The 24,950-nt window shown below is 30.4% G+C and overlaps 5 protein-coding genes across 9 annotated transcripts; 2 read left to right on the top strand and 3 right to left on the bottom strand.

The window, feature by feature from the left end:
* The first annotated feature begins 55 nt into the window (after positions 1 to 55).
* Positions 56 to 4,479, top strand: Rpt3 (26S proteasome regulatory subunit Rpt3). The gene is made up of 6 exons (XM_070658638.1): positions 56 to 229; positions 430 to 522; positions 668 to 1,001; positions 1,366 to 1,569; positions 1,650 to 1,914; positions 1,992 to 4,479. Exons 1-6 carry the CDS (start codon positions 197 to 199, stop codon positions 2,308 to 2,310), a joined length of 1,248 nt encoding a protein of 415 aa, XP_070514739.1. The 5' UTR covers positions 56 to 196; the 3' UTR covers positions 2,311 to 4,479.
* A 414-nt stretch (positions 4,480 to 4,893) lies between these two features.
* LOC139103707 (dnaJ homolog subfamily C member 5) lies at positions 4,894 to 13,153 on the bottom strand. Of its 3 annotated transcripts, none has more exons than XM_070658641.1 (7): positions 12,976 to 13,153; positions 11,916 to 12,054; positions 11,504 to 11,656; positions 11,117 to 11,248; positions 9,520 to 9,573; positions 7,982 to 8,184; positions 4,894 to 6,443 (listed from the first exon to the last, which is right to left on the bottom strand). In XM_070658641.1, the coding sequence occupies exons 1-6, from the start codon at positions 12,993 to 12,995 to the stop codon at positions 7,987 to 7,989; spliced, it is 696 nt and encodes a 231-aa protein (XP_070514742.1). In that variant the 5' UTR covers positions 12,996 to 13,153; the 3' UTR covers positions 4,894 to 6,443; positions 7,982 to 7,986. The 3 variants fall into 3 exon arrangements, with proteins under 3 accessions (XP_070514742.1, XP_070514741.1, XP_070514743.1); XM_070658640.1 differs by having other exon boundaries at positions 8,004 to 8,184; positions 12,976 to 13,152; XM_070658642.1 differs by lacking the exon at positions 9,520 to 9,573 and having other exon boundaries at positions 8,004 to 8,184; positions 12,976 to 13,150.
* Positions 13,154 to 13,203: 50 nt separating this feature from the next.
* On the top strand, positions 13,204 to 17,626 carry LOC139103706 (syntenin-1). The gene is made up of 9 exons (XM_070658639.1): positions 13,204 to 13,480; positions 13,592 to 13,799; positions 15,229 to 15,326; positions 15,408 to 15,605; positions 15,748 to 15,858; positions 15,994 to 16,229; positions 16,324 to 16,477; positions 16,568 to 16,677; positions 16,771 to 17,626. Exons 3-9 carry the CDS (start codon positions 15,276 to 15,278, stop codon positions 16,823 to 16,825), a joined length of 915 nt encoding a protein of 304 aa, XP_070514740.1. The 5' UTR covers positions 13,204 to 13,480; positions 13,592 to 13,799; positions 15,229 to 15,275; the 3' UTR covers positions 16,826 to 17,626.
* Positions 17,627 to 17,797: 171 nt separating this feature from the next.
* Cse1 (chromosome segregation 1) lies at positions 17,798 to 22,335 on the bottom strand. The gene is made up of 16 exons (XM_070658633.1): positions 22,125 to 22,335; positions 21,893 to 22,038; positions 21,477 to 21,815; positions 21,286 to 21,393; positions 21,114 to 21,206; positions 20,847 to 21,014; positions 20,649 to 20,778; positions 20,421 to 20,584; positions 20,138 to 20,327; positions 19,777 to 19,975; positions 19,442 to 19,702; positions 19,208 to 19,299; positions 18,836 to 19,139; positions 18,558 to 18,725; positions 18,175 to 18,485; positions 17,798 to 18,092 (listed from the first exon to the last, which is right to left on the bottom strand). The coding sequence occupies exons 1-16, from the start codon at positions 22,207 to 22,209 to the stop codon at positions 17,947 to 17,949; spliced, it is 2,904 nt and encodes a 967-aa protein (XP_070514734.1). The 5' UTR covers positions 22,210 to 22,335; the 3' UTR covers positions 17,798 to 17,946.
* Positions 22,336 to 22,639: 304 nt separating this feature from the next.
* Positions 22,640 to 24,941, bottom strand: LOC139103316 (putative leucine-rich repeat-containing protein DDB_G0290503). 3 transcript variants are annotated; one of them, XM_070657856.1, is made up of 7 exons: positions 24,540 to 24,941; positions 24,384 to 24,447; positions 24,183 to 24,315; positions 23,586 to 23,821; positions 23,399 to 23,462; positions 23,123 to 23,304; positions 22,640 to 23,063 (listed from the first exon to the last, which is right to left on the bottom strand). In XM_070657856.1, exons 1-7 carry the CDS (start codon positions 24,586 to 24,588, stop codon positions 22,931 to 22,933), a joined length of 861 nt encoding a protein of 286 aa, XP_070513957.1. In that variant the 5' UTR covers positions 24,589 to 24,941; the 3' UTR covers positions 22,640 to 22,930. The 3 variants fall into 3 exon arrangements, with proteins under 3 accessions (XP_070513957.1, XP_070513958.1, XP_070513959.1); XM_070657857.1 differs by having other exon boundaries at positions 24,384 to 24,539; positions 24,629 to 24,941; XM_070657858.1 differs by having other exon boundaries at positions 24,629 to 24,941.
* Between the last annotated feature and the right edge of the window lie 9 nt (positions 24,942 to 24,950).

Raw genomic sequence — 24,950 nt, 5'->3', positions numbered from 1 at the left:
TGATTGGTGGTGTCCGATAGGATCTTAAACACGAAAAGACAATCTAACGCTTCTTTCTTGAGTCCTTTATTCGATGGTCGTATTGTATACTCAAAATGCCGAAGTCATTCAGTGCTCTTTAGAATCATTTAGTTTAATTGGAATTGTGTTAACGTGATTAGTATTTAATCAATTTATACAATCTTGTCAGATTATAATGGAAGAGTTGGGCATTATTTTGCCTGATAAGGTATGGGATCGAATGATATTAACATCTGTATCTGCTTGTTTGATTATACGATAAGTGCAACGGTAACCTTTTACGTGTATAAAATCATTGTGGGCGTCTAATAATTTTAAATTGTAATATTTCTGTTTGATGTGTACGCACAAGTTCGAATTCACACTGACTGTTGCTCGTTTAAATTAATATTTATACAACATTTTTAGGACATGGGTGAAATTGACTGCAAGCCAGCTGCTGGTCATTATACGGGAGCCGGAGATGAATTAGACGTGGAAGATCTTTATACGAAGTATAAGGTATTATGCATTTTTGTAATATTGTATTTATGTGTTATTTTTATTGATTTATTTTGTTGGCATTGCAATTTTACATGCATTCACCACTGATACACTAAGATATTTGTTAATTGTGTGTATAAATATATTATAATTTTTTTTATAGAAACTACAGAGAATGCTGGAATTTCTTGAGGTACAAGAAGAGTATATTAAAGACGAACAACGTAATCTAAAAAAAGAATATTTACATGCTCAAGAAGAAGTTAAACGTATCCAAAGTGTACCATTAGTTATAGGACAATTTTTAGAGGCTGTTGATCAAAACACCGGCATAGTAGGTTCTACAACGGGTTCAAATTATTATGTGCGGATTTTGTCTACCATAGATAGGGAACTCTTGAAACCTTCTGCTAGTGTAGCACTTCATAAACATAGCAATGCTTTGGTAGATGTGCTACCACCAGAAGCCGATTCTAGCATTTCTATGTTACAAGCAGGTAATAATTTTTTATTTCCTCAAATTGTATACAACATACTGAAGCTTTTAATCAGAAAAAAAAAATTTTTAACGAGAATTGATACGTCTGCCAATTTTATTTATTTAACCCTTTGAGTACTATGGACGCATATATGCGTCCAGCGAAATCGATCGATATAGATTGTGGAGGCAAATTCGCGCTCAGCGCCAGCCGCGCGCCGTCCGTACGGACCGCATAGGCCGCGAGTATTCAGCACTCAAAGGATTAACATTTTTTTTATTGATCAGTGTGTGTTAATTAGATTTTTTTTTGTTAAATCGTTAATATTACATTAAAATTAATAATTGAATTAAGATAGAACTGCAAATGTAATATATTACAGATGAGAAGCCAGATATCCAGTACAGTGATATAGGTGGAATGGATATGCAAAAACAAGAAATCAGAGAGGCAGTAGAATTACCTCTTACTCATTTTGAATTATATAAACAGATTGGTATTGATCCACCGCGAGGTGTACTAATGTATGGACCACCTGGTTGCGGAAAAACTATGCTAGCGAAAGCTGTTGCTAGACATACCACTGGTACTAGAAAAATCTCATGAACAGTGTCTAATTGCATAGAAAATAAAATTTTACACCTTGTAACAATTTTCATCTTTCAGCTGCTTTTATTCGCGTGGTGGGTTCTGAATTTGTGCAAAAATATTTGGGTGAAGGACCAAGAATGGTGCGTGACGTGTTTCGTTTGGCAAAAGAAAATTCGCCGGCTATAATATTCGTTGACGAAATAGACGCTATCGCTACAAAAAGATTTGACGCGCAAACTGGAGCAGATCGAGAGGTGCAACGAATTCTTTTAGAATTACTTAATCAAATGGATGGATTTGATCAGACAACTAATGTTAAAGTTATCATGGCGACAAATAGGTAAGTCATGTCTGTGAAGTTTTATTTAAATTAATAAAAATTTTTTGCATTATTATTATAAATATTAATTTTTTTAGAGCGGATACATTGGACCCCGCATTGCTTCGTCCAGGTAGATTAGATCGCAAGATTGAATTTCCATTACCAGATCGTCGACAAAAACGTTTAATTTTCTCTACGATCACTGCAAAAATGAACTTAAGTGAAGAAGTGGATCTAGAAGATTACGTAGCACGGCCAGATAGAATTTCCGGCGCAGATATCAACGCTATTTGTCAAGAGGCTGGAATGCACGCTGTCCGTGAAAATCGTTATATCGTTTTGGCAAAAGATTTTGAAAAAGGCTATAAAAACAATATTAAGAAGGATGAATCTGAACATGAATTCTACAAGTAAATCGGATAACATTTTGTTTTATCGACTACATCTAACATCTATATATATATATATAACAAATACGCGTATAATATATTAGTTGAACTGGCTGGATTAGTTTTGAGTTTTTTTTGTTCGCTTGACGTTGGAAGGAAAAAATCACCTCTGTGCTAGTGCAGCTAATTGAACTACAAAGAATAAACCCAAAATTAAAGTAACGATTAACAATCACTGTGCCCTTTATTAATTTTGTCTTTTTTTTTTTTTTTTTTTTTTTTTTATTTAATCTCAATTTTTATCTAGTGCTCAATCAAGTTTTGTCTAGTGATTTTAGTGGCAATCGAATAAAATCTTAGTAATCATTGTTTAATCACTTCTCTTTTATTCCTTATCCAAAAGGGACACTATTATATATTTCACGCAATAAAATACATTCAAAATTTGTCTCTTCTTTAATCGTTATCTTTTATTCTTAGCTTTTTTTATATTTGTTATAAGACATGTAATATTACGAAGAAACTTATATGAAGAGAGAAAAAAGCCTATAAAATTTAAACAGTAAAGACCTAGATACACAGTAAAAAAAAATTTGCTCCTGTCTTACCACTGATTTCTTTTATCTTCAATGGATATGTCAATAATTTTACAAACTTTGAAACTGGAAAGAAATATATCAGAAGAACTCAAAATATATTTACATTATTTTGTTTGTTCACTCAATTAATTTACAACTCGTACAACGTAGACTGCCATAATTTCTTGCATTTTTTTTAATTTTAGATATATTTTCAGTATATGTTATTGTATGTACTTATACATATCTATTATCCATATTATATATACACGTATACGCGCGCGTAGATAAAAAATTATATATGCGAGTATAACACATGTGAACATTATTACAAAAAAAAAAAAGAAAAAAACGTAGCTGTGTAATTACGTAATTACATTTAAATATGTAGAGAACTTTAATCTCACATTATCGGAATAGGTAAATAAATGGATATATATAAGCTTTTGCAAGTAAATTAAATTTTTTCTAATTTCTTTTTTCTCATATACATATACATACATATATATTATAACTTGATTTGTTGAGAATAGTCTGTACTTGTAAAATTGATACAGGAAAACACATGACCTGGAAATAAAGTATGATTAAAAGTTAGTTTTACAAAGTTCGGCAATATAAATTAAGATGTATATACAATGATTTGGTATAAATTCACTATTAGTTAAACAATTACGATCAAGGCTTCTGGTCTCTCGTTATAGCTATATCGAGTGATCAATTTTTTTTCGCACTATTTTTATGCGATATAGATAAGTTAAATTTTTTACGTGTTTTTCTTTTTAATTCAAGGGCAGATACGTAATATACAGGTAAGATATATTGAATATATATCGAAAACACCTGTTTTGGTTTATGAACTAATTTAAGTCTTTAATTGTCACGCGAATTAATTTCTGCTGGAAACACGTAATACATACAAACTAGTCTATATATTCATTTACTAATAAACATTTTACAAATTTAAGAAAGAAGATACATCTTTTAATCAATTTATAAAATAAAAAAAATGTATTAAATTCGTAACGTTATCCGTTAATAACTGCAATATTATGCTTGGCAGGACAGAGAATAAAAAAAAACAATTTTTAGACAAGTTTGAAAAAAATCCATAAAAATCTATGAAAGACTTTCTACACATATCTTGTGAAAAAGTCATACAATTTTTATATACTATATTCAATTGGTTTATCTCATAATTTTTATACGAATAATTTTTTAATACCAATTACACACGTTTACTGTTATATCATGCATTTATACATGTCCATGTTTTTTATATACTAGAGACTCTTAAAAATGTCTTTGCACGTTGACAATATTACCATTTACACTGTCACACATTTGGATAATATTTATGATTAAAGAAATTTAATTATACCATTATTATATATATTTAATTATTTAATAATTAATACACGACACGAAAAGTTAAAATCAGCCAATACACACATGGATGAATAAATGCATAACATTGTACTAGAGTCACTCTTTAAAGTTGTGTCTAAATCTCGCGTTTTGTACCGTCTAAAAGATATTACAGAATACATCACATCAAGACGCGTTCTAATTATTTCGTCGCTATATGTATAAGTTTATCATATGCCTAATATACATAGTTAATATATTATAACCAAGACTGAAAGTGAAAAATATTTTCAGTGATAAGATGGTCCATTTTGTCAAAAAAATATCATTCAGTTTTAAATCAATATTAAATTACAAACGATACGAATGTGAAGAATGTCATTCAAGCACGTATTTTGTATATGCATTTCTTTTTTAAATTATATGTATAATTTTAAAAAACATTATTAAAAGATAATTAACATATGTAGATGAAATGTAGTGAAAAGTTAAACCTTCGTCGCGTGATTAAAGATAATGGATTTATTTTTTACACTTCACTATTTAAATTGTATATTTTAATTTATTTAGAAATTTAATTTTTTTTATATTTTACTATCCTTAAGTAACATTCTCACGTTGTAACCATATGAGATGAGAAAAAGAATTTCCAAAGATAATAATTACTGCAACAAGTTTTTATATATTTTACAAAGATTATTCACATGCGATTATCATTTTGTTAATGCTATTAACAGTCATAAATATATACACTGTAAATAAGGATTAAATATCAATATATCTTTTTTAAATAATGCTGAGTCAATTCTTTTTCAAAATTGAATAAATATACGTCGATCATTATGATTAAGATTAAAGAACTTTTCATTAAAGAACGCGCTTAACGTTTAGAAAGTTGAAAAGCAGGAGTTTATTAATTACGTTCTAGATCAGTGTCAAACGTCACACAACTTCGTAATTAGGCCTCCAACGGGTAGCCGCCTTAAAATTTATTAAAAAAACAAGTTACCAATACTCTCGTGTTTTTCATAATCATTATATATGCATAATTATTATATTTTAATGTTATATTATATTATTTCAAGAGAAAAAACTTGACAGAAATTAGTGGCTGCATTAATATAACTATATATGCAAACATTCTAGAGAGAAGAAAAGACCATCTTACGTTATAATAGTAATATCATAGCTGATTAATTTTACGTTTTACAATTAGTGTAAGAATTCATATTTTTTATCAAGGCTTTATATCTTATCTTAATTCTTGCTCGTCATGATCTTTTAAAAACTCTTCTATAGAAATAAAACATAAAAAAACTTAACATTATTTAAAAGGAAAAAGTTTAAGTTCATAAAGCATATCCTCCGTGTACACTCACCGTCAGGAATGGCATTCGTGGTGCTGCGACGACGGTTGGAGTACGTGATCTTGACGTGCGTCGAATCTCACATGAAACACGCATGTGATGTGTCGCGTAGCACCGGTCATCGAGGACTGAGAGGAAAGGAACGCGCGCTCTACTACTCTTCTTCCGACTTGGCGGCCGAGAGAGAGAGAGAAAGAGAGAGAAGTCACGTACGCCAGCCGTCGTCGCCGCTCATCGCAGCAAATGTCATATCTGTCTTTCAGTGTACAAGAACATTGTAAAATGGTATAACTCCTAGAATGGAAGATTGCTGTTACATGGGAAAATATTGTTCATTTGCCACAATAAAAAACACGATTACATTTTTTTTTAGAAAATAAGTCTAAACGTTTAGAATTATAAAAATTTGTCATTACTTTCCTATAAAGATTTAATAAAATTACTCTTATTGAGAAATTAAAGTATCGTTAACTCATAGTTCAAAGGATCTATCGGTTTTCTTGTTTTAAGCAACTCAAGAATGATAATCTTTACGTCGTGTTATAATGTAGCAAATGAGCGATATAACATCGGTTAAAAACATTTGAGTGAATACAACGTAATAACGATTTATAGAACAATACGTACAGTATATACAAAAAAAGAAGAGAAAAGGACAAGTTGTAACGTCAAATTGATCACCGTCTATTAATACAATCAACTTATGATCTACGTTTATGTAGAGATCCGGCACTATAAATATGAATTCAATGTTTGTGATGAATTTTTCACGCATTCAGTCTACCATCTAGTTGGTCCGGTATCACTTGCTGCCGTGGCTCCTATGAATGGATTTGTGGCAGCCGCTATATAGAAATATATCATTAGTAATAAAACAAAGGAGAGAGAAAAAGAGAATATACGTGCACGTGCACGTACGTTTAAGAGTTTTTTTTCTCTAGCTTGTGTCATTTAAACTAAAAATTGAATTTCTATGAAGATGAGCAAAAATAAACAGAAAAGTGAATAATGTGCTAATATAAAATTACAACTGAACAATAATTTGCAATAACTTACAAGGCTAGTTTATTTTTTACTTTTAAAAGCAAGTAAAATTTTTACGTGAAATAAAATATTGAGAAATTGATAAAGATCATATTTATATGAGAAAAATTCGGTACATATCAGGACGTGCTAAGTTTTCGTATGTCAATTTAGTTTTTATTTTATTGACAAATACAAATTGACGTCAGTTTTTCATATCAAATCCTTCATAGGAGGGTTTCGTGTATACCTCGCGGTTTTTTTTCCTACCTCTTTTGTAAAGGCAATTTTATAGAGATATATTATAAATCACTTCTTTTTGCGACACAAGATAAAACTCATTTTCTTTTTTTTGCATTTTAAAAATTATAAGTCGCTGCTTATGTAATTTTATTAACAAAATCTAAATGTGGCCACAGAATTATCAAATTTCTGAGGTAATGGATTCAAATACACCAAAAATTGCGATTTCGGTCACGTTTTAAGCACGTAATATATAGTTAATAAGAGCTTTTTCTTCTCTCATAATTAATCGCCAGTAAATATATTACAAGTCGTAATCATCTTATTGTTAGAAACAAAGCAGAACTGTTCTCCAAAATATTCCAATGCCGTGATAAATATGGATTTTGGTTTTCAACCGTATAATATCTCTATCATCTTAAGATTCGTCAGTGTCTCTGCTTAACTTTTGCCGCATTGTAATTTATACATTTCGTATGGTTCGGGCCGAGTTACCCGAGGTGTGAAATTCTTCGATATGTATATACTTATGTGTATACAATTATATGATATTCTAAATAATCTAAATTAAAGCGTACAGCTGTCAATATTACTATACGAATTGTATAAAGAATCGCGCTAAGTACGAAGATCTTTTACAAAGTATCTAATATATATTTTCAAGAAAAGGAAATAACGCTTTCTCATTCTAGCATTTGCTTATTATTAAAAATAAATATATTGACTTGATTAGTGGAAGCAAACGTTACTTCTCCTGTGAAATTTTAATAACTGCCATTTGTAGCAAGCACGTAAATATTATGTTCAATAAAAAAAAAAAACTACAAAAAGATATTGCTTATCTATAATAACGCAATTTTACATAATTAAAATTTATAATTTAATTTGAAGCTACAATTCTTTTCAGAAACAGTATAAATTAAAAAAATGTTTTAGCGTCTCCGTTGACATCTTTAACGTGTTAAAAATTCCTATTAAAAGTGAAAAAAAAGTGAAAATATATTAATTAACAAAAACTACGTGCAAGAATAAAATGAATAAATGATTTTGAACAAACGACATGAATTGGATGATCGATGGCAATATGCAAAAAATAAAACTTGTAATATACACTTGCTATATTCAAGAGCTTGTAATACCAGTGGTATAAATCACACGGTCACCGCCACTGTTTAGATTCGTGCTTTCGTTAACCGTTGACGTCGGTGCCGCCGATCCTGGTGCAGGCATGGCAAATATCGTTTGCTGTGTACTGGATGCATTTTGTGATGCTCCACCTTGAGGTTGAGCTGTCACAGCATCTTCATCGCTTTCTTCTTCCTGCAAAATTACATTGTGTAAATATCGTTTGTAAAAACTATAGTACCTTCGTTAAATATTATTTACTAAAAGTTTTGTAGAACATACATTTATAACTAATAAATTAAACTTCTTTTTTATTGCACAAATAAGAATTTATTATTTGAATTTAATAAGAGTAATAATAATATTTCACACTTTTTAAAATTAGAAATAAGACTTTGAAAAGACATATTTATTTTAGTTACTATAATATAGAGGCTAAATAAACTTAATGCAATCATTAGACATGTAAATTTTGTATTTAAAATTATTTAAATAGATTTTGTTGAGTTTTTTTTCTAATTTTATTCTTACACACACCTATCCAACATGTAATACTCACGCACGCACGTACACACAACGGTATTTTGTTACATCTTGAAACAACTTTAAAATAATTGTATTTATATACAATAAACATGTTTTATTTTTTGTATTCATACCAAGTCAACTTTTATATTATAATTAGTATTAATTTCAACATTTTTTCTTGATACGTTTATGATTATATTAATGCAAAGATTGTAACAGATTAATAGATTAAAAAATAAAAAATAAAATTGTATAAACTTATTGAAGATTTTTAAATTAATTAAACTTGATCCTAAAATTTCAGAAATAGTACAAAAAAAATATAAAGAAACGGATATATTATATATCTGTTTCGAATTTTATTACTTCGAAGTTTTCATATGTTCACTCTATACGAGTATTTTTCATCGACTTATGTTTGCGATAAGATATCTCTCTTGATGTTTTTTATGAATACGTGATAAAATTTCTCAAGTTCAAAAAATAATGTGATATTGAAATTAATACAAATGTGATATATCGGTATTTCATTGACACTATAAGAAAAAATTTTGTAATTTTATAAATAAATTTTATAAATAAATGAATCTATACCTTTGCATACAAAAAATATTAGATGCAATGTTAACAATTTTGATTCAGAAAATTTCACAAATTGTGAATAATACGTAATTATTATATATATTACAATTTAACAACAAATCTATTTGAGAAATTGTCACGTACAGCAACTACAAGTCATGCATTTGTGCGGAATGGGTACTACGATGATAATTTATCTTTTTCATCCTTGGTTCATAAAAAAAAAGGGGTAGCAATGCTCGCAAGTATTATGATAAAATCTGATTAAGGAAATTACCTATAGTGCTTAACGCAAAAGTTGTGCTAAATCGAATCAACATAATGTTCGAACGACAACAAAAAGCAATATTTAACCATAGCAAAAAGAAAGAAAGGACGGAAAGGTATATAAATCAAATCTCAAGCGTCATTAAAACTTACCTTGTCAAAACCACGCGGTTGATTTGTCACAACGGCCTCTGCATTCGGGTTCCGCTATAATACAATAATAACGTAAACAAAACAGCTAAACTATGTAAGACTTTCCGTAAAATAAAACATAATTTAACATGCGTGGGCAAGGATCCATGCAAACTTTCAGCTCGTGCTGTTTTACAAATACGTACAATAATTTGTGAGAAATTGTCGAGCAAATACATAATTCTATACAAAACTGAATTAAATTAATTAGCAATAAGAACAATGTTCTATTTGAGTGATGTGTCGATAGAAATGTAAAAACAACTATTAATGAATAAAGCCAATTTTTTACTCGTGTATGTATGTATGCTAGCTGCTGTCGCTGCAAAAAATATCTGCCTTTCAGTATACACATTTATACGAGGCCTTGTCAAATTCATGGTACAACAGAAAAGCGAATAATTCTTCGTGATATTGAAACATTTGTCTAAAAATATTCTCTTTTACGCATGCATGCGTGTGTGTAATAATAAATAAATTTTATTGCTAAAATGTTCAAGAGCTGTGCCAAGATAAAAATGAGATTAAGCGTTAAAAAAGGTTAAAAAATAATACTTGCAATTTATAAAATACAAACTTTTAGATATATGTCGGTCATATAAGTCACATGAACCCCTTTCGCTTTTGCAATTACATATCTATCAAGACTTTTTCCTCGCAGACATGCTTTCAACTATATGCAAGAAATTTATGCATAAATATAAAAATAAATTTAAAATTTATTACAATGGCCGAGATCTCAATACATAATAATAATTTTTGTTTTAAAGCGACTGTCAATAAAGTACTTAAAAAAAAAAAAGAAAAATTAACATAAAAGTTAACGTGTTTACTTTTTTCATTTCCATGCAATTAGATTATGCACATTTTAGCAATGTTTCATCAAGCTTTGGTTATTACATACATATAACGTGTAAGGGTAGTTAAATATTTAAATTTTCATTAAATTAAAGGTGTTGGTTATAACACAATGTATCGTGCTATACATATTCTTGATTAATTTCTATGTACCACTACACGATAAAATAAGAGTATCAGAAATGTGTAAATAATAAAAAGAAATAATACTAAATCGTTTATAAAAAAAATGCGACGAGATATAACAAGTAACTCTGTACAGTTTGCATATGTTTATATCGAACATTTTATACTCATATACATATATATGAGAGAGTGAGAGAGTGAGAGAGAAAGAGAGAGATCGTATCATAGATTATACAAACGGTATTCTCGACACTCTAAATATATATCTGTTGATAAAATTTTTTTTTATAGCCCAATTTAAGATTAAAATTAGTTGAAATATTATGACCAACGACGATAAATTTCTAAGAAATTTATCAAGAAAAAAAAGTAAAGTTCCTCAGTCGGCTTGGTATGACTATTCATTGATAACAGTTTTTTATCTGTATATTTTTTTTTACATTAGCTAATATTAACCCTTCTTCCTATTTATCATTGTGTAAATTAGGTATTTAATTTTCTCGTGATTATTAAGTTGTAATATTTCTATAAAACCTATTAGAAAATAAATATGAAGTCACACAAACGTTATTACCTGTAAATTGTGGTATGCACCGGTGTCTTCAGGAGGAGCTGGTTTACATTTACCGCAACAGAAATAGCAACAGCAGAAACAACAACAACAACAGTAACAGCCAGTGATTATCCCACAAATTATGAATAGTGCCTGTAAAAGAAAATTAACAATTTTAGATTACAACATTTAAATATATTTGTTTATTATCTTTAACTATACAACTGTTTCAATAAGACATTGGCTTAATATTTAATATACTTAATATATTAAACATATCGATTTAAAAATGTATATAAATTATATTTTAATATTAAACACTTTATACATATGTATAATTATAATTTTTTAAATGTAATCAATTATTTCTATTAAAAAAATATTGGCAAAATTAATGAATGTCTTTACCTTGCACCATCCAGAAGTAACAACAAAATATGCATTGACATTTTCTTCTCCAAACTGCTCGGCAACGTATAAACCAAGAGATCCGTAATTATCATATATATTACGTTTCGTCAGATCCGTCAGTATAGCATGTGCCCTATTTATTTCTTTAAACTGCAAACATTCAATTACAAAATGTTATACTTTTATGAAAACGTTAAATATTACGATTGCCAATACTAATACAAATACACAATTACCAATAAAATAATACAATAAAAAAGAAGCCTTAATACAATTATGATCCTAAACAGATTGCTAATGAAAACTTAGTGTCTTTATCTTTAAAATTATTTTCAAAAATTGTATATCTATTTATAATTGTTCAGCATCTGCATATTAGATAAAAGTGGATACAATAAATGGAAGTAACCTTCTCAGCTGCCTCTGGATTATTGGGATTTTTGTCAGGATGATATTTCAGAGCCAATTTTCGGTATGTCTTCTTAATTTCCTCTGAAGTAGCAGTTTTTGGAACTTCCAAAGTCTGATAGAGGGAATCTCCCGCTGTACTGCAGAATAAATATTTGTGTATATAGAGAAATCAATTAAGAATCTAACATATCACATAGAATCATCAATTTAATTGTAACATAGCTTTATTAGAATATATTTAAAAAGTCCAAATCCTCAAAGTAACAATTTGATAGATTGGTAACATATTAACAATAAGATATTAAAAATCTGTCAGTTTACAATTACTTAGATAGATAACAAGTTGTTCCATTGTCTTTAACAAAAGTAGATATGCAATTGCTTTAATCCACTAAGAAAAACCTGAATACTAAGGCACTAATTTAATTAACTTTAGGAAACAACCTTAAATAAAACAATCATTAAATGTATAAAGATGTAATTTCAAACAGTAATTTAATATTATCTGGGACAATTACATGAACAAATAACAGTTATTATTTCAAGCATATAAACGACCAACACCTGTATGTACTAGGAAACGGAGGACAATTAATATACAGATAAGAAGTATAAAGAATGTCAAATAGGATTATAAGATTGCGATTCAGATATCACAAAATATGCAATAACCTATCGAAGGTCCGATCCAAGACGAACAAAATACTTAAATATTCGGATGTTTCACGCAGTAATAAGTGTTCCTGCAAGTAAATCTTCGTTACACCTAAGTAATATACGTTATCTCGTTATATCTGTAAAATCTATATTTCACGCCAATAGATAGCTGGATAACAACCGGCAAAGAGATAAAGTAAGAAGGTAATAAGGCCCATAATTCGACGCCTACGTCAGTCCATTCGTTTTCAAATGAAACAGCTGCTTCGGTGACAAACCAGTCGATCAGCTCGATATGGCAAATGTGACAATTAACGGCAATAACGTGGGCAAAAAGGCAGATGATAGCGCATAGTCACAACGTTGGGCGTCTTCAATGTCGCGACATATTTCCTACTTACGACATTTTTCTTCTATCCATGGTGAATTAAGTACCGCGAATCGGTCAATTTCACACGTGAATTATCCAAACGATAGTTATCCCCTGATTAACTTTTCCGAACAATACTACGCGAACATTTTCTTCGACGTATCATATAAAAGTGCGCGCATTCTTCTAGTAGAAACGTTCCGGGGCACCATTAGCACGAAAGGTTCGATTCAATATTTTAGTTCCGCTGATCAACGCATATGCGCCAAAGTGGCGCTAGGAAATTAGGTAACAAGTATTACCGCATACTCCCTAGGAAACTTGGAAAACTCCAATAGCGCAGCGGCTATATTGAACTCACGGAGCGCCCAGTGAGCTCTTGCGTTTAATTAGCGAGTAGTTTCAGATCTAGAAGAATGTGCCGATCAAAATGCAAGAGCTAGCAACGGTGCTATAAGATATGCTTATTGTAAACGCGGCGGAGAGGCATCGGTCCACCATGGAGATAAGAAATAGTGAGAGAGGAAGGTGGAAAGGTAAAAAGAACAATAGCGATAGTCTTTATCTCACTTCAGATATTAATAAACATGGAATGTCCGTAAAGCATGTTGTCGCTTTCTAACTTTTTACTTTATTCTCAAACATAGATTACTCCTTCTATGTCACGCGCATTGCGCATAATCACGACGAGTACAGACGAGTATTCGATCTGTTTATTCTGGCCGATCAGGACGGTGCACTGAGTGACAGTTCGTAGCCAGGAAAATAAAAAACCTCGACAACTCCGGAGTTTTACTTAAATTGACAGGACCTCGATCGACATACTGACACATCTAACTGTCACCCGTTGATAAGGTGAGTTTTTCTCTAGTAAATTCGTCGCAATATCGGTATGTAAGCTCCCGTCTAGTTAATCATCCATAAGTAAACGTATCTTGCCGTATTATCGCTAATTATAACTTAATTGTACCGTACCTCCTTAGCATGCATAGCCCTAGCGTACTAAATTATATGTCAACCCGAAAAGAAAAATTTAACTAAACGCATACTTTTTTTTAACTATATTTAAACGTTTACACTTTATAAGTATTAACGTTTGTTTTTTGCTCTTACCTGCAAGAAGTAGACTTCAACGTATTTACTCTTAGATATCGTGCTATTATCTTTGCAATGCGCAATATGATGCAATGTAGCTTAGACAATGTGATACAGAACCAGTTCTTAAATACATTCTTATTTATTGAAACAAACCTCGTATTTAGTGCGAAATTTAGGTGGAAACCAAAAGGCTTAGTTGCAAGAAAAAAAAAAAAAAAAAAAGTTATCTTCCAGCACAGGAATAGAATGATATACAAAAGCTTTAAACATTTGGGAATTAAAAGGAAACTTTGTTATTTCATATATTTATACATGCTTTGTCATTTAATTTTTTCTGTATTCTTTTTTCCTTGTTATTTTTGTCTCTGTTCCTACTTTTATAATGCATTGAGTAGAACATATTTAACACTAATGTAACAGCTAACTGTTATGTATATGTATAATTATATAAAAAAATATAATAAAAAATTTATGTAATTATGCTATTGTTCATATACAAGATATATGAGACATAGTGAAAGGAGTACATGACTCATATATTAGAAATGATGAAATCTTGCATGTGACTACTGGCAAAACTATTTCTGGTACAAATAAGTCTTTGTTGTATTTGTACATAAAAATCTAAAATATTATTTATACAGTAAAACATTGCTATATGTACATTAGGAACAAGGTAACTGTTAACTTTTATTTGGCAATTTATATAATGTATGTTCTCCATGTCTTTATGATTAAACTGAATGATTGAACTTTATGATTAAAGTGACTGTTGTTTCAGATTAGATTAGATTAGATTATATAGGAAATAATTGTATTAAATATATATTTTAAGTACTAATAGTAAATTCCTTTTTTTTCAATTTTATTGAGAAATTAATGCATTAATGCATTAACCCATTATTGATTTCTCATTAGTGAAAATTTACTATTTTATTAACGTATTCTTGAAACATAATGCAACAATATAATATGTTTAGACAATTTTTTTTCTCTAAAAACACATAATTTTAATCACAATTAGTGGAAAAACCACTTTAACTGATATTGATTTTTCAGACTACTTATATCATACAATCAATACATGATAAATTAATTATAAAGAACAATTTGTAGCGCGATACTAGTAAAAACAAGAAAAAAACTTTTAAAATAGAAAGATTAGCATGTCTTTTTTTCATTACAGGGTACATTTATTTAAAAAAAAAACCTTAAAAAAAACAAAAATTAAAGATGTCTCTTTATCCTACACTGGAAGATATGAAAGTAGATCATATGATGAAGGTACGATTTATATTAAACATTAAAAATTTGATTAGAATTTACAAGATAGTATATCTTGTATTATTATTTATAACGTTGCAGGCTCAAATACAAGCCGAATCACAATATGTTGCTTCGATACCGATCGAATCTACAACTCCCTCGGCACCGACTTACGATCCTTCTGCACCTACCATGCTGTATCCATCCTTAGGAGATTACATGGGTCTTGAGCTGACCGAAGAGACCATTGCGCAAAATATGCCCGAGTATGCGCTTGCTACGCGTCCAAATGCTGATGTATGTCAATACCATTTTCTGATTTTTACTGTATCATGAAGAAGAACTTATACGGTTAAATTAATTTAGTTTTACATAAAAAGAAACAATTAGAAAGATTAGTAATCACAGTAATATAGAAATTAACATTATGTAATTTTAGGTTGCGCTTACTTCAAACGGAACGTACAATTCATTAACAGGAATGATCGCTCCTTTATCAGGACAATCTGTAGCTTTACAAAAGGCTCATGTAACAAATGGCATCAGAGAGGTAACGATCTAATAATAAAATTGTTAGGTCGATCACATTGTTTCATATCGACTAAAATATTCCTACGTTTTATTAATATATTTTTCCCGAAGAATTATAACTTTTTATTAATACTTTATCGATTTTTTTTTATAGTTAACACTGTGTAAAGACGGTGATGGAAAGGTTGGCGTTAGAGTGCATGCGATAAACAAGGGAATTTTCGTATGTCTCGTAAGTCAAAATTCTCCAGCGGCAATGGTCGGATTACGTTTCGGAGATCAAATTTTAAGTATTAATGACATATGTGTTGCTGGATATTCAATGGATCAAGTACACAAGCTTTTGCGCAACGCGAATGTTAATGGAATCAAAGTGGTTGTGCGTGACAGGTCAGAAAATTGCTATACCGCTTTATTTATTTAAAAAAAAGTCTTTAATTTTATTAACGTTTAATTAATAAATCGATTACCGATTTTATTGCAGACCGTTTGAACGTACTGTAACAATGCACAAAGATAGTACGGGTTACGTTGGATTTCAATTTAAAAACGGAAAAATAATTGCTCTAGTCAAAGATTCATCGGCCACGCGAAATGGACTTCTAACTGATCATCAAATACTGGAAATTAACGGAAAGGTTTGCACGATACAATGTCTACATTTTAATATTCGATAAAACAAATAATTAAAAAAATAATAATAATAATAATTATTAATATTTTTACAGAATGTAGTCGGCATGAAGGATAAGGATATCACAACTGAGATTGAAAATGCTGGAGATATTATCACTGTAACGATCATTCCATCATACATTTATGATCACATGGTGAAAAAGTATGTATTTTGCGTTATGTAAAACGCAATGTAATACTCTTTTTGTTATGAATTATACGAATCACGTTATTAACGTAATGTTTCTTTTCTCAGAATGTCTGGCAGCTTGCTAAAAAGTTTGATGGATCATTCTGCGTTGGACCTTTAAATGAAAATAATTTACCAGTTTTAACATTGCCATATACAACCAACTGTGCCAATGGGCATGTGCATTATTCTTCTTTGTAGCTTTATTGCAAAAGAGTAAAGCGTACGCGACATATCGATGCCAATCATATTTCCATAGGAAGCGTATATGTGATACCCGTTTAAAAATAATCTACATTACGTGTTGAAATGTATGTTCAACACTAATTGGCTACAAATTACGAAAAAATATTAGAAATTATTTTTTTATACAGAAGTACGTCTAAAGTGCAAAAAAAAATCAGATATCTAAATATTCAACTCCAAATACAAAGAGAAAGTTTCTAGTTACATTTATTCTAGTAGCATGAATAACTGCGATATAAAAAATGATATATATCTTCTACATAATTTTTTCAAATCTATATCAATATTTAGAGCAAAACTACTTGTAATTATAATATTAATACGTATACGAAATGTAATTATTATATTAATATATTACATGTAGCATTACATTTTCTATTTATTGAAAATTTAATTCTTTTTTTGAATTGTTTGATTTTTTGCAATTTGTAATACAATTGTTTCACTACTTTAGAAAGTAATGATTAATTCCCTTTTTTTTTTTTTTTTGTATACACAGAAAAATATGAACCTTTAACAAATGAATAAAATAAAAGAATTTAGATCAAGTATTCAATAGTAAGCGGATATGTATCCAAGCATTTAAGAAACAATTTACATTAGTGCCAATGTTATTTTGCATGTAAATATATAAAATTTATTGCGATGTATTAAATAAATGGTTAAAAAGAAAAAACATGTTGATTAAACTTGAATAATAGTTATTTGACGATTAAATCACTTTGTCGCATTAATAAACATATAATTACATATATAAGCATACTATCTTACTTTTCTTTTGTAATATGTATAAATGTTAGGATACCATAAAAAGAAAAAAACGGATTATTTTTTACGATACTGCAAATTACAAATAGAAAACGATTATGTATTTCATGAATCGTATAATTACTGTATAAAACAATTCTTGTTTAATTACAATTTATTAAGTTCGATATTGTTCATTTTTCGAGCTATTAAATGAATTTTCAGTCTGTTTCGAACATCTAGCTTGTATTATGCAACAGTAATACCAGCTGTTTGAAGATAATTTCTCAAGTGATTCGCATTTGCTTCAGGAATTTGACCCAATAATCCCGGCAAATGTCCCGGCGACAATCTTCCAAGTCCTTGCGCCAAGTGCAAACGTATATCACCAATATCTGGCAGTATAATTATCTTATATAGTAAATGCCTATTATGTATGTACACGAGAATTAAATATAGAAAAAGATTTATACATACTTTGCAATGGGTCTTTCCGAGGATTCCTTGCACAGATGAGTTGACTGTAACCAACTTGATAACCAACCGCATCATCGAGTTCCGGAAATGCATCATCCTCCGGCAACAAGCTTTGATCTTGTGGTAGTTCAAAGAACTCAACCAATGTAGCCAGTAAGCGAGGATAATATGAGTTGTACGGAGCTTCAAGCATTGCGGGACAATCGATTAACAAGTTCGAAATTCCAACAGCTACCACTTTTCGCTCGACTTCACCTGCTATTTTTTGCAGGTCAGTTATAAACACGCGCTCCACCACCATTCCAAACATTCTAAATATAAAACGTTTGTTGTAATTTTGTTTGTAAAAAAATACGAGATAACGTTATACATTTATAACTTACTGTGGCTGTATTTGGTCGATAATAGCAATTAAATTCGATGATGTGTATCTAATAATATAGTATGCAAAAAATACTATAAGACCTTTCACAAATTTCGTTGTTTTCGACGACGAAAGCCTTTGAAAGAAAAGCACGAAAATTTGTTTCATATACGGTTCTAAAACGTTCCTGCAATATGACACCAGCGTTACAATTGATACATTGCATGTTAAACGTATGAAATACGAATAAGATTTTTTTAATTAAATAAATAAAAAAAGTTTTACAAGCATTCTTACGGTTCAAAGTGTTCAATAATGCTTTGTATTAATAAAAATCCATCGTGATCATTCGCTTTCGATGCGATTAGTTTTTGGAACACCCCCAACAGCGCGCTAGTTTTATCATGCGCTACAATCTGATGCGAACCATGACTAATGAATGCTTGTAACAAACGAATTAAGGGATGGATGTTGGCTTGACGCTCAAAGAGTACAGGTGATAATAGGCATGGAAACAGGGCCATGTATGGTTCCGGTATATCTTGATCAGGCCGTAACTCCAGAAGTAACGCGAGAATTTGAAAAACATAAGGGATAAATTCTGAAAAAAAAAAATTATTGATATTCACATGCAATTAATTTGTAACATTTACAATTAAAATATATTACCTGGTATGTCTTGTTGCAAAATTCCTTGAAAAATGGGAAACAATGCCTGTTCGAAAGATGATATTGCTTGAGGATTTGTTTTACAAACAATTCTGTAAAGAAATAAGTTACATGCAAATTAAAAAAAAAATGCAGATTATAAAATTTTACATAAAAGTACAAAAGAAAAATTTAAATAATTAGAGCATTGGTGCCTAAAAATAAACAAATTATACGTTAATGGGGAATGCTTACTTAATAGATAAACTTAAAGTTTCAAAGAGGTAATGATTAAAGTTTGGCCGACTTGGATTCCGAGATACAATTGCGAGTTTTTCGGTAAGTTTTGGAAGTAAATCGGCTAGAAACGGCATTACAGCTTCTTGCAAAACACCGAAACTCCTCATAATGGCCTTCATGACATATTCATTTTCTTCGGAACCCGAAATGCTCATACATGCGAAAAGTCCTTTCAATAAATCCGCCGCTAATGACGTTCTGTCGACCCCTTTGACTCTAAAATTTTTAATCAACTTTTAGAATTAAATTATTGTAATTAACAATCAAAATATCAATTTTATATCGCTTACATGGGCAAATTATCGGCACCCCTCATTGCAAATATTTTCTCAATTGCACAAGCAGCATAACTGTGCACGACAATACTGTTAGCGCTTAAATGTCTTATTAATTGCGGCAAACTTCCTATGACCATCTCATTTGGTAATATCGATCTAAATGTCATTACGAATTTTATTCCGTCCGCTTTAAGTACTGGAAACTCGTTTACTGAAATTTGTTATTATTTTATAGATTTAAATTGTAATTTAGTTGACAGATTATAATATGAATATACAGTAAAAAAAAAAAAATAAAACACAATCAGCCATAATGCTTTACAATTAAAATTGAATTTGAATTACTCTTTTAAAATATGTGCATTTAGTATACCATCGGGTTTTGCCAACTCAGGTTCGATATGTTGCGCGGCAAATTGTGGTATAGGTACAAGCTCACTACTTTGAGTAACTCCGTGTCTTTGTGTTTGTGCTTTACTTGCACTGCTAATAACAAGATAAATAGCAGCATCTTTACTACGCCAATGTTTCGATGGCTCTTCGGCATATTTTTGCAGCATCATCTTAAAGAGTATACATATGACATTTGTAACATAATTAAATATAAAAATAAAAAATAATAAAATTATTATCAAGACTATTTTTTGAGTATTTACCTGTATATATGCTCCGAAAATGCTCATAATTTTTTCTTCAAAATATTTAGACAATACTTTAACTAAATCACATGCAGCGCGTCTTCTGGTATCTACATCGCTGCCTTCGATATCTCGTCTGATATATTCCTCAGGATTATCAACAAATAATTCATTGTCCGATTCTGAAAATAATTTTTAAGAATTTAAGAATATATATATTTGCTACATTAAAATTTTTTAACTTACCTCTAAATTCCATATTAGGAATAATAACTTTTTCACAGATATTGCTAAGAGTTGCCGAATCTTCAAATAAATCTCTATATTGCGCCCGATCAGCTACCGTGGCCAAAAATTGTAACGCATTTGACACTAGCTGTAATAAGATATTTTTTCATGTGTATGTTTGAACATGCTTTTGTAATTTTACTAAGTTTTACTTACAGTATCATATTTTGGATTTTGTCCTGTAGATGTGAGTAAATTCCAAACTGCTCTAACAAATAAAGGTAAGTAAGGCCGAAATTCCTCGTCGTATTTTAGAGCATATAGGCCAACATTATCACACACTTGTGATTTTAATTGCTCTATTACACCTGCTTCCTCTTCGTCCTTTAAATAATTTCGGATTAAAAAATTTTAATTTTATACTATTCTATTAAATATTAAATGTATCAATATATGTATATATAATTTTGAAATATAAATTACGGGAGTTTGTAAAGAAGGAACGTCAACGTGTAACAGAGTAAGAAAATTTGTCATCCAGGCTTCCATATTGTCTTCAAAAAATTCTGGCAAATCCTGCATCAGTAACACAATTTGTAGAAATAAATTTTTATATATTTTATCGATTGGTACTACCATAGATGTCTATACTCACTTGAAAGTTAAGAGAATAGAAAACTTTGCACAAGATAACTAGAGAATTATATATAACCTTTAAGGCTTCCATATTATTAGCATGTACTTGTGTTAAATTCATTGTAGCCTGTAAATAATCCCCTTTAGAAATACTCGCGTTTAAAAATATATTTTTAATGCATAAAAAATAATTAAAAAATAGATACTTACTAAAAACAGATCTGTTAGAGGCTTTGCAAACTTATCTAATACAAATTTTATTTCTGTCCATAGACTCTCACTTTTAAATTCATATCTATATCTCTTGAATAAGGAATGTGCAGTGTGTAAAACTCCATTAATAATATGAAAATCACCAGTATTAAATTGTTCTACCATCTGATTGATCAAGTCTGGCCATTTATTCGGGAAGTCATATTTCCCAATAATAGACACCGCATCAGATAACTGCTTTTGTATAGATCCCGGTGAATACAACATCAAATTAACAATAAGCTTCTTTATAGCATCTCTGTCTTGGGCATGTATACGATCCACTGAATCCTCTTCCTACAATATCAATTTGCAATAGTGAACAAACGTATTATAAAAAGACGTTAAAATTCATAATTAAATAGAAAACTAACCACTTTCCAATTGCGCTTGACGTAATTCTTGAACGCAACTGCACCGGCAACTCTAATTGTGATATTAATCTCAGACTTGTCCACCAAATGAAGTAACAATAAAGGATAATTCTGATTGACTTCAACTGACTCCAGAAATCTCTCGGCTAAAATAATAGTCGGGTATTAATGCGTGAAATAATACGATGTTTGAATTGTCGCAAGGTCGGTGATGTTTGCAGGTTATACTGACCTGGACGTCTGACATTCACGTCCGGGCTGAGGGTATGCTTCAGGTATTCGCTCAACGTCACCAAATTGTCGTCAGTAAGCTCCATGTCGGCGATCAGGAAGACGATTTCTTTTACTTCGCTATACTATTCTTTAAGAGATATAGCGCGGCGGCATCAGCAAGAGATTGAAAAGCATGGCGTACCTCCCATATAACAACCGGGTTTCCGTTGCGGACTAATTGTGGATTGCGGTAGGCTACATGAATCTTAATCGACGTTCTCTATTGGTTACCGGCTTGTGCTTTTGGCGCTCAGAATAATTGGCGGGAATACGACTGACTGTTTTTTAATAAAAAAAAAATAAAAAAACGTAATATCACACAACTTTAAGTTGCGTTTTTTTGTAAAAAAACAATTTTTTTACCAAGAAGCAATCATAAAATAAGAAAACTGGCGAATTTCTTGACATAAAAAAAAAATACAAGTAGTAAAACTTGAAAGTTTTATCTATAAATAAAAAATATAATGTAATTAAATGTCATCAATTTTCAGCATTGATGTTCGTATTTACAATTTTGTATTCAATTATATAATTAAAAGATTTCTTACAATTATACGTGTAAACCAATACAATTGGTATTAATTTTTGTTGGCTAAAATTATTAAGACTTATTAACATGTGTTAAATAAAAAAGAAGTAATATTTCTTAACTACAAATTATTGCAAATTATACATTAAACATTTTTATATAGTAATTTAATTTAATTTATATTTTTTAACACTTAAAACGATTGAATTAATTTATATTAATTAAAAAAAATCATATTAAAACACATTAGTCTTTTCTTTCGTCTTAGATTCGTTAAGAATAATTTTACTTTGCTCTATTTTATTCTGTATCTTGTTTAACATGTCTTCCTCCAATTCGATGTTCTTTGTCAGATTATTGTTGCTGAAACTGAAAAAAAGAAAACGTCATATTTTATTTATTTTATCGCAAGTGCTTTAATTTCTTACTTTAGATCAGATGTTACAATCTCAAGGGTTGACAGATCATCATCTTCGACGTTATCAATGCAATCCAACTTGAATTCTTTTTGCATATCTTCCACTTCTTGTTTTAAAATCGCAAGCTCTTCGTTAACTTTTCTACATCCATCGCGATGATTCTCGATCTCCTTCATCAAAACGTCTCTAGACTAAAGTAGCAAAAAAAAAAGAAAGAAAAAATTCTATTTAAATGTTCCAGTAATGCAAAATTCATAAACCGATAAAAATTGTTAATAATCGTACGTAATTTCTTATCCACTGAGAAAAGTCGTTCGCGTAGTTATCTATTTTTGATAAACAGTCATTCCTAAAACAATTAAAATTAATAAAACATGATAATAATTTCGTGAAAAATTTCCGTATAATATGCGAATGATCGAATAAGCTCAAAGAGATTAAAATTGGCAATCAGTTGCCAATTGTATTTTACCATTGCTTGTGCGCTACGTTCTTCCTCGCATTTTGCAAATCCTTCAACTCCTGCTTCTTCGCAATGTGAATCCTCGTATTCTCCAATATCTTTTCCTCGATATCGGACACTTGTCGCGATAATTTCTCGCAATTCATCTCTATAAAGCTATTACTCTCCAATAACTTTGATTTTTGATTCTTCCAATATTCAATCCCCACTACAGACTTTTCGATCGATTTCCTCAGCGTCATCAACTAAAATGTTACATAAATATATTACAATACATATCCGACATGTAACAATATAAAATAAAACAAGATATATATTATATACACAATATATAAATTTGCGTGACTTATAATGATCGATCATAAACGATTATAAAGTACATATTGTTATATTTTATTAGTTTCGTTTCCCTCTACTCCCTTCGCAATACTGTCGCAAAATAAAGCAGGAAAGTGGGAGCGCCGAGCATGTTGCAGGTAAATAACTGCGAAATCGCTTTGCATAATCGTAAACTCGTGTTGTTACGATCTGCCCGTGCATAGCTTTCCAATGAGCCGCCGCTATCAATATCGCTGCTCATTGTTTTACGCGCGTTGCGTGTTTTACCTGTTTGATGTAAGAATTAATCTCGAATTCCGGCTTTTCAATCTCTCCGGGATTCGCCTCGCTGCCCGCGGGTTTCTCCATCATTTTGTTTTCCATTGATGACGAGCTATAACGCGCGCGTCCACTTTTGTACCTGTTGAATTAAAATTGAATTAGAAAAATGATCTCAAGCGCGTATGTTTCGCAAACTTTTGTCGATACCTGTCGCAATAGCGTTCGGTCTTGTACGAGGGATTTATCTCGTTTGTTGCGCGGCCGCCTATTTCTGGAAGAAATGTAATTTGTGAAAAAAAACGATGTCCCATTGACCAATTTTGCTTGTCTTGTTCTAATAGCCAGTGATCATTTGAATTGTACCTAGAATTACCGAAAGACGTATTTTTAAAGTTGACCAATAGTGGCGCATCTACAACTCGCGAAGAACAAATCTTTAATTTGGAGCTAACCTTTTTATTTGTCGTAGGATACGTTATACCTTTTATAAATTCTTCAATTAAAATATTCTAATATCTTTTTGTTTCTTTTTTAGTTTACAATTAAACGAACGCATTGTGATATGAGCGTTGATAAAAGGAGAACCACTCGATCATTTCTCTTATCTCGATATAATTATAATAGGTGTAATTTAATTAAGAACAAAAAAAAAAGGTGATTCGATCTTGATACACATGTCATGTTTCAGGCTGCATTCCGCTTCCGTCGTGATGACTCCACGTCAGCTGATTTTCCCTCCGGCAACTGTCACCGGCCGCAAACGCGTGCGTTTCC

The sequence above is a fragment of the Cardiocondyla obscurior genome, linkage group LG06 (assembly GCF_019399895.1).
Source record: "Cardiocondyla obscurior isolate alpha-2009 linkage group LG06, Cobs3.1, whole genome shotgun sequence".
NCBI classification, from domain to species: domain Eukaryota; kingdom Metazoa; phylum Arthropoda; class Insecta; order Hymenoptera; family Formicidae; genus Cardiocondyla; species Cardiocondyla obscurior.
The sequence above is the reverse complement of the archived record's forward strand: the minus strand, read 5'-3'. Positions and strand labels throughout refer to the sequence as shown.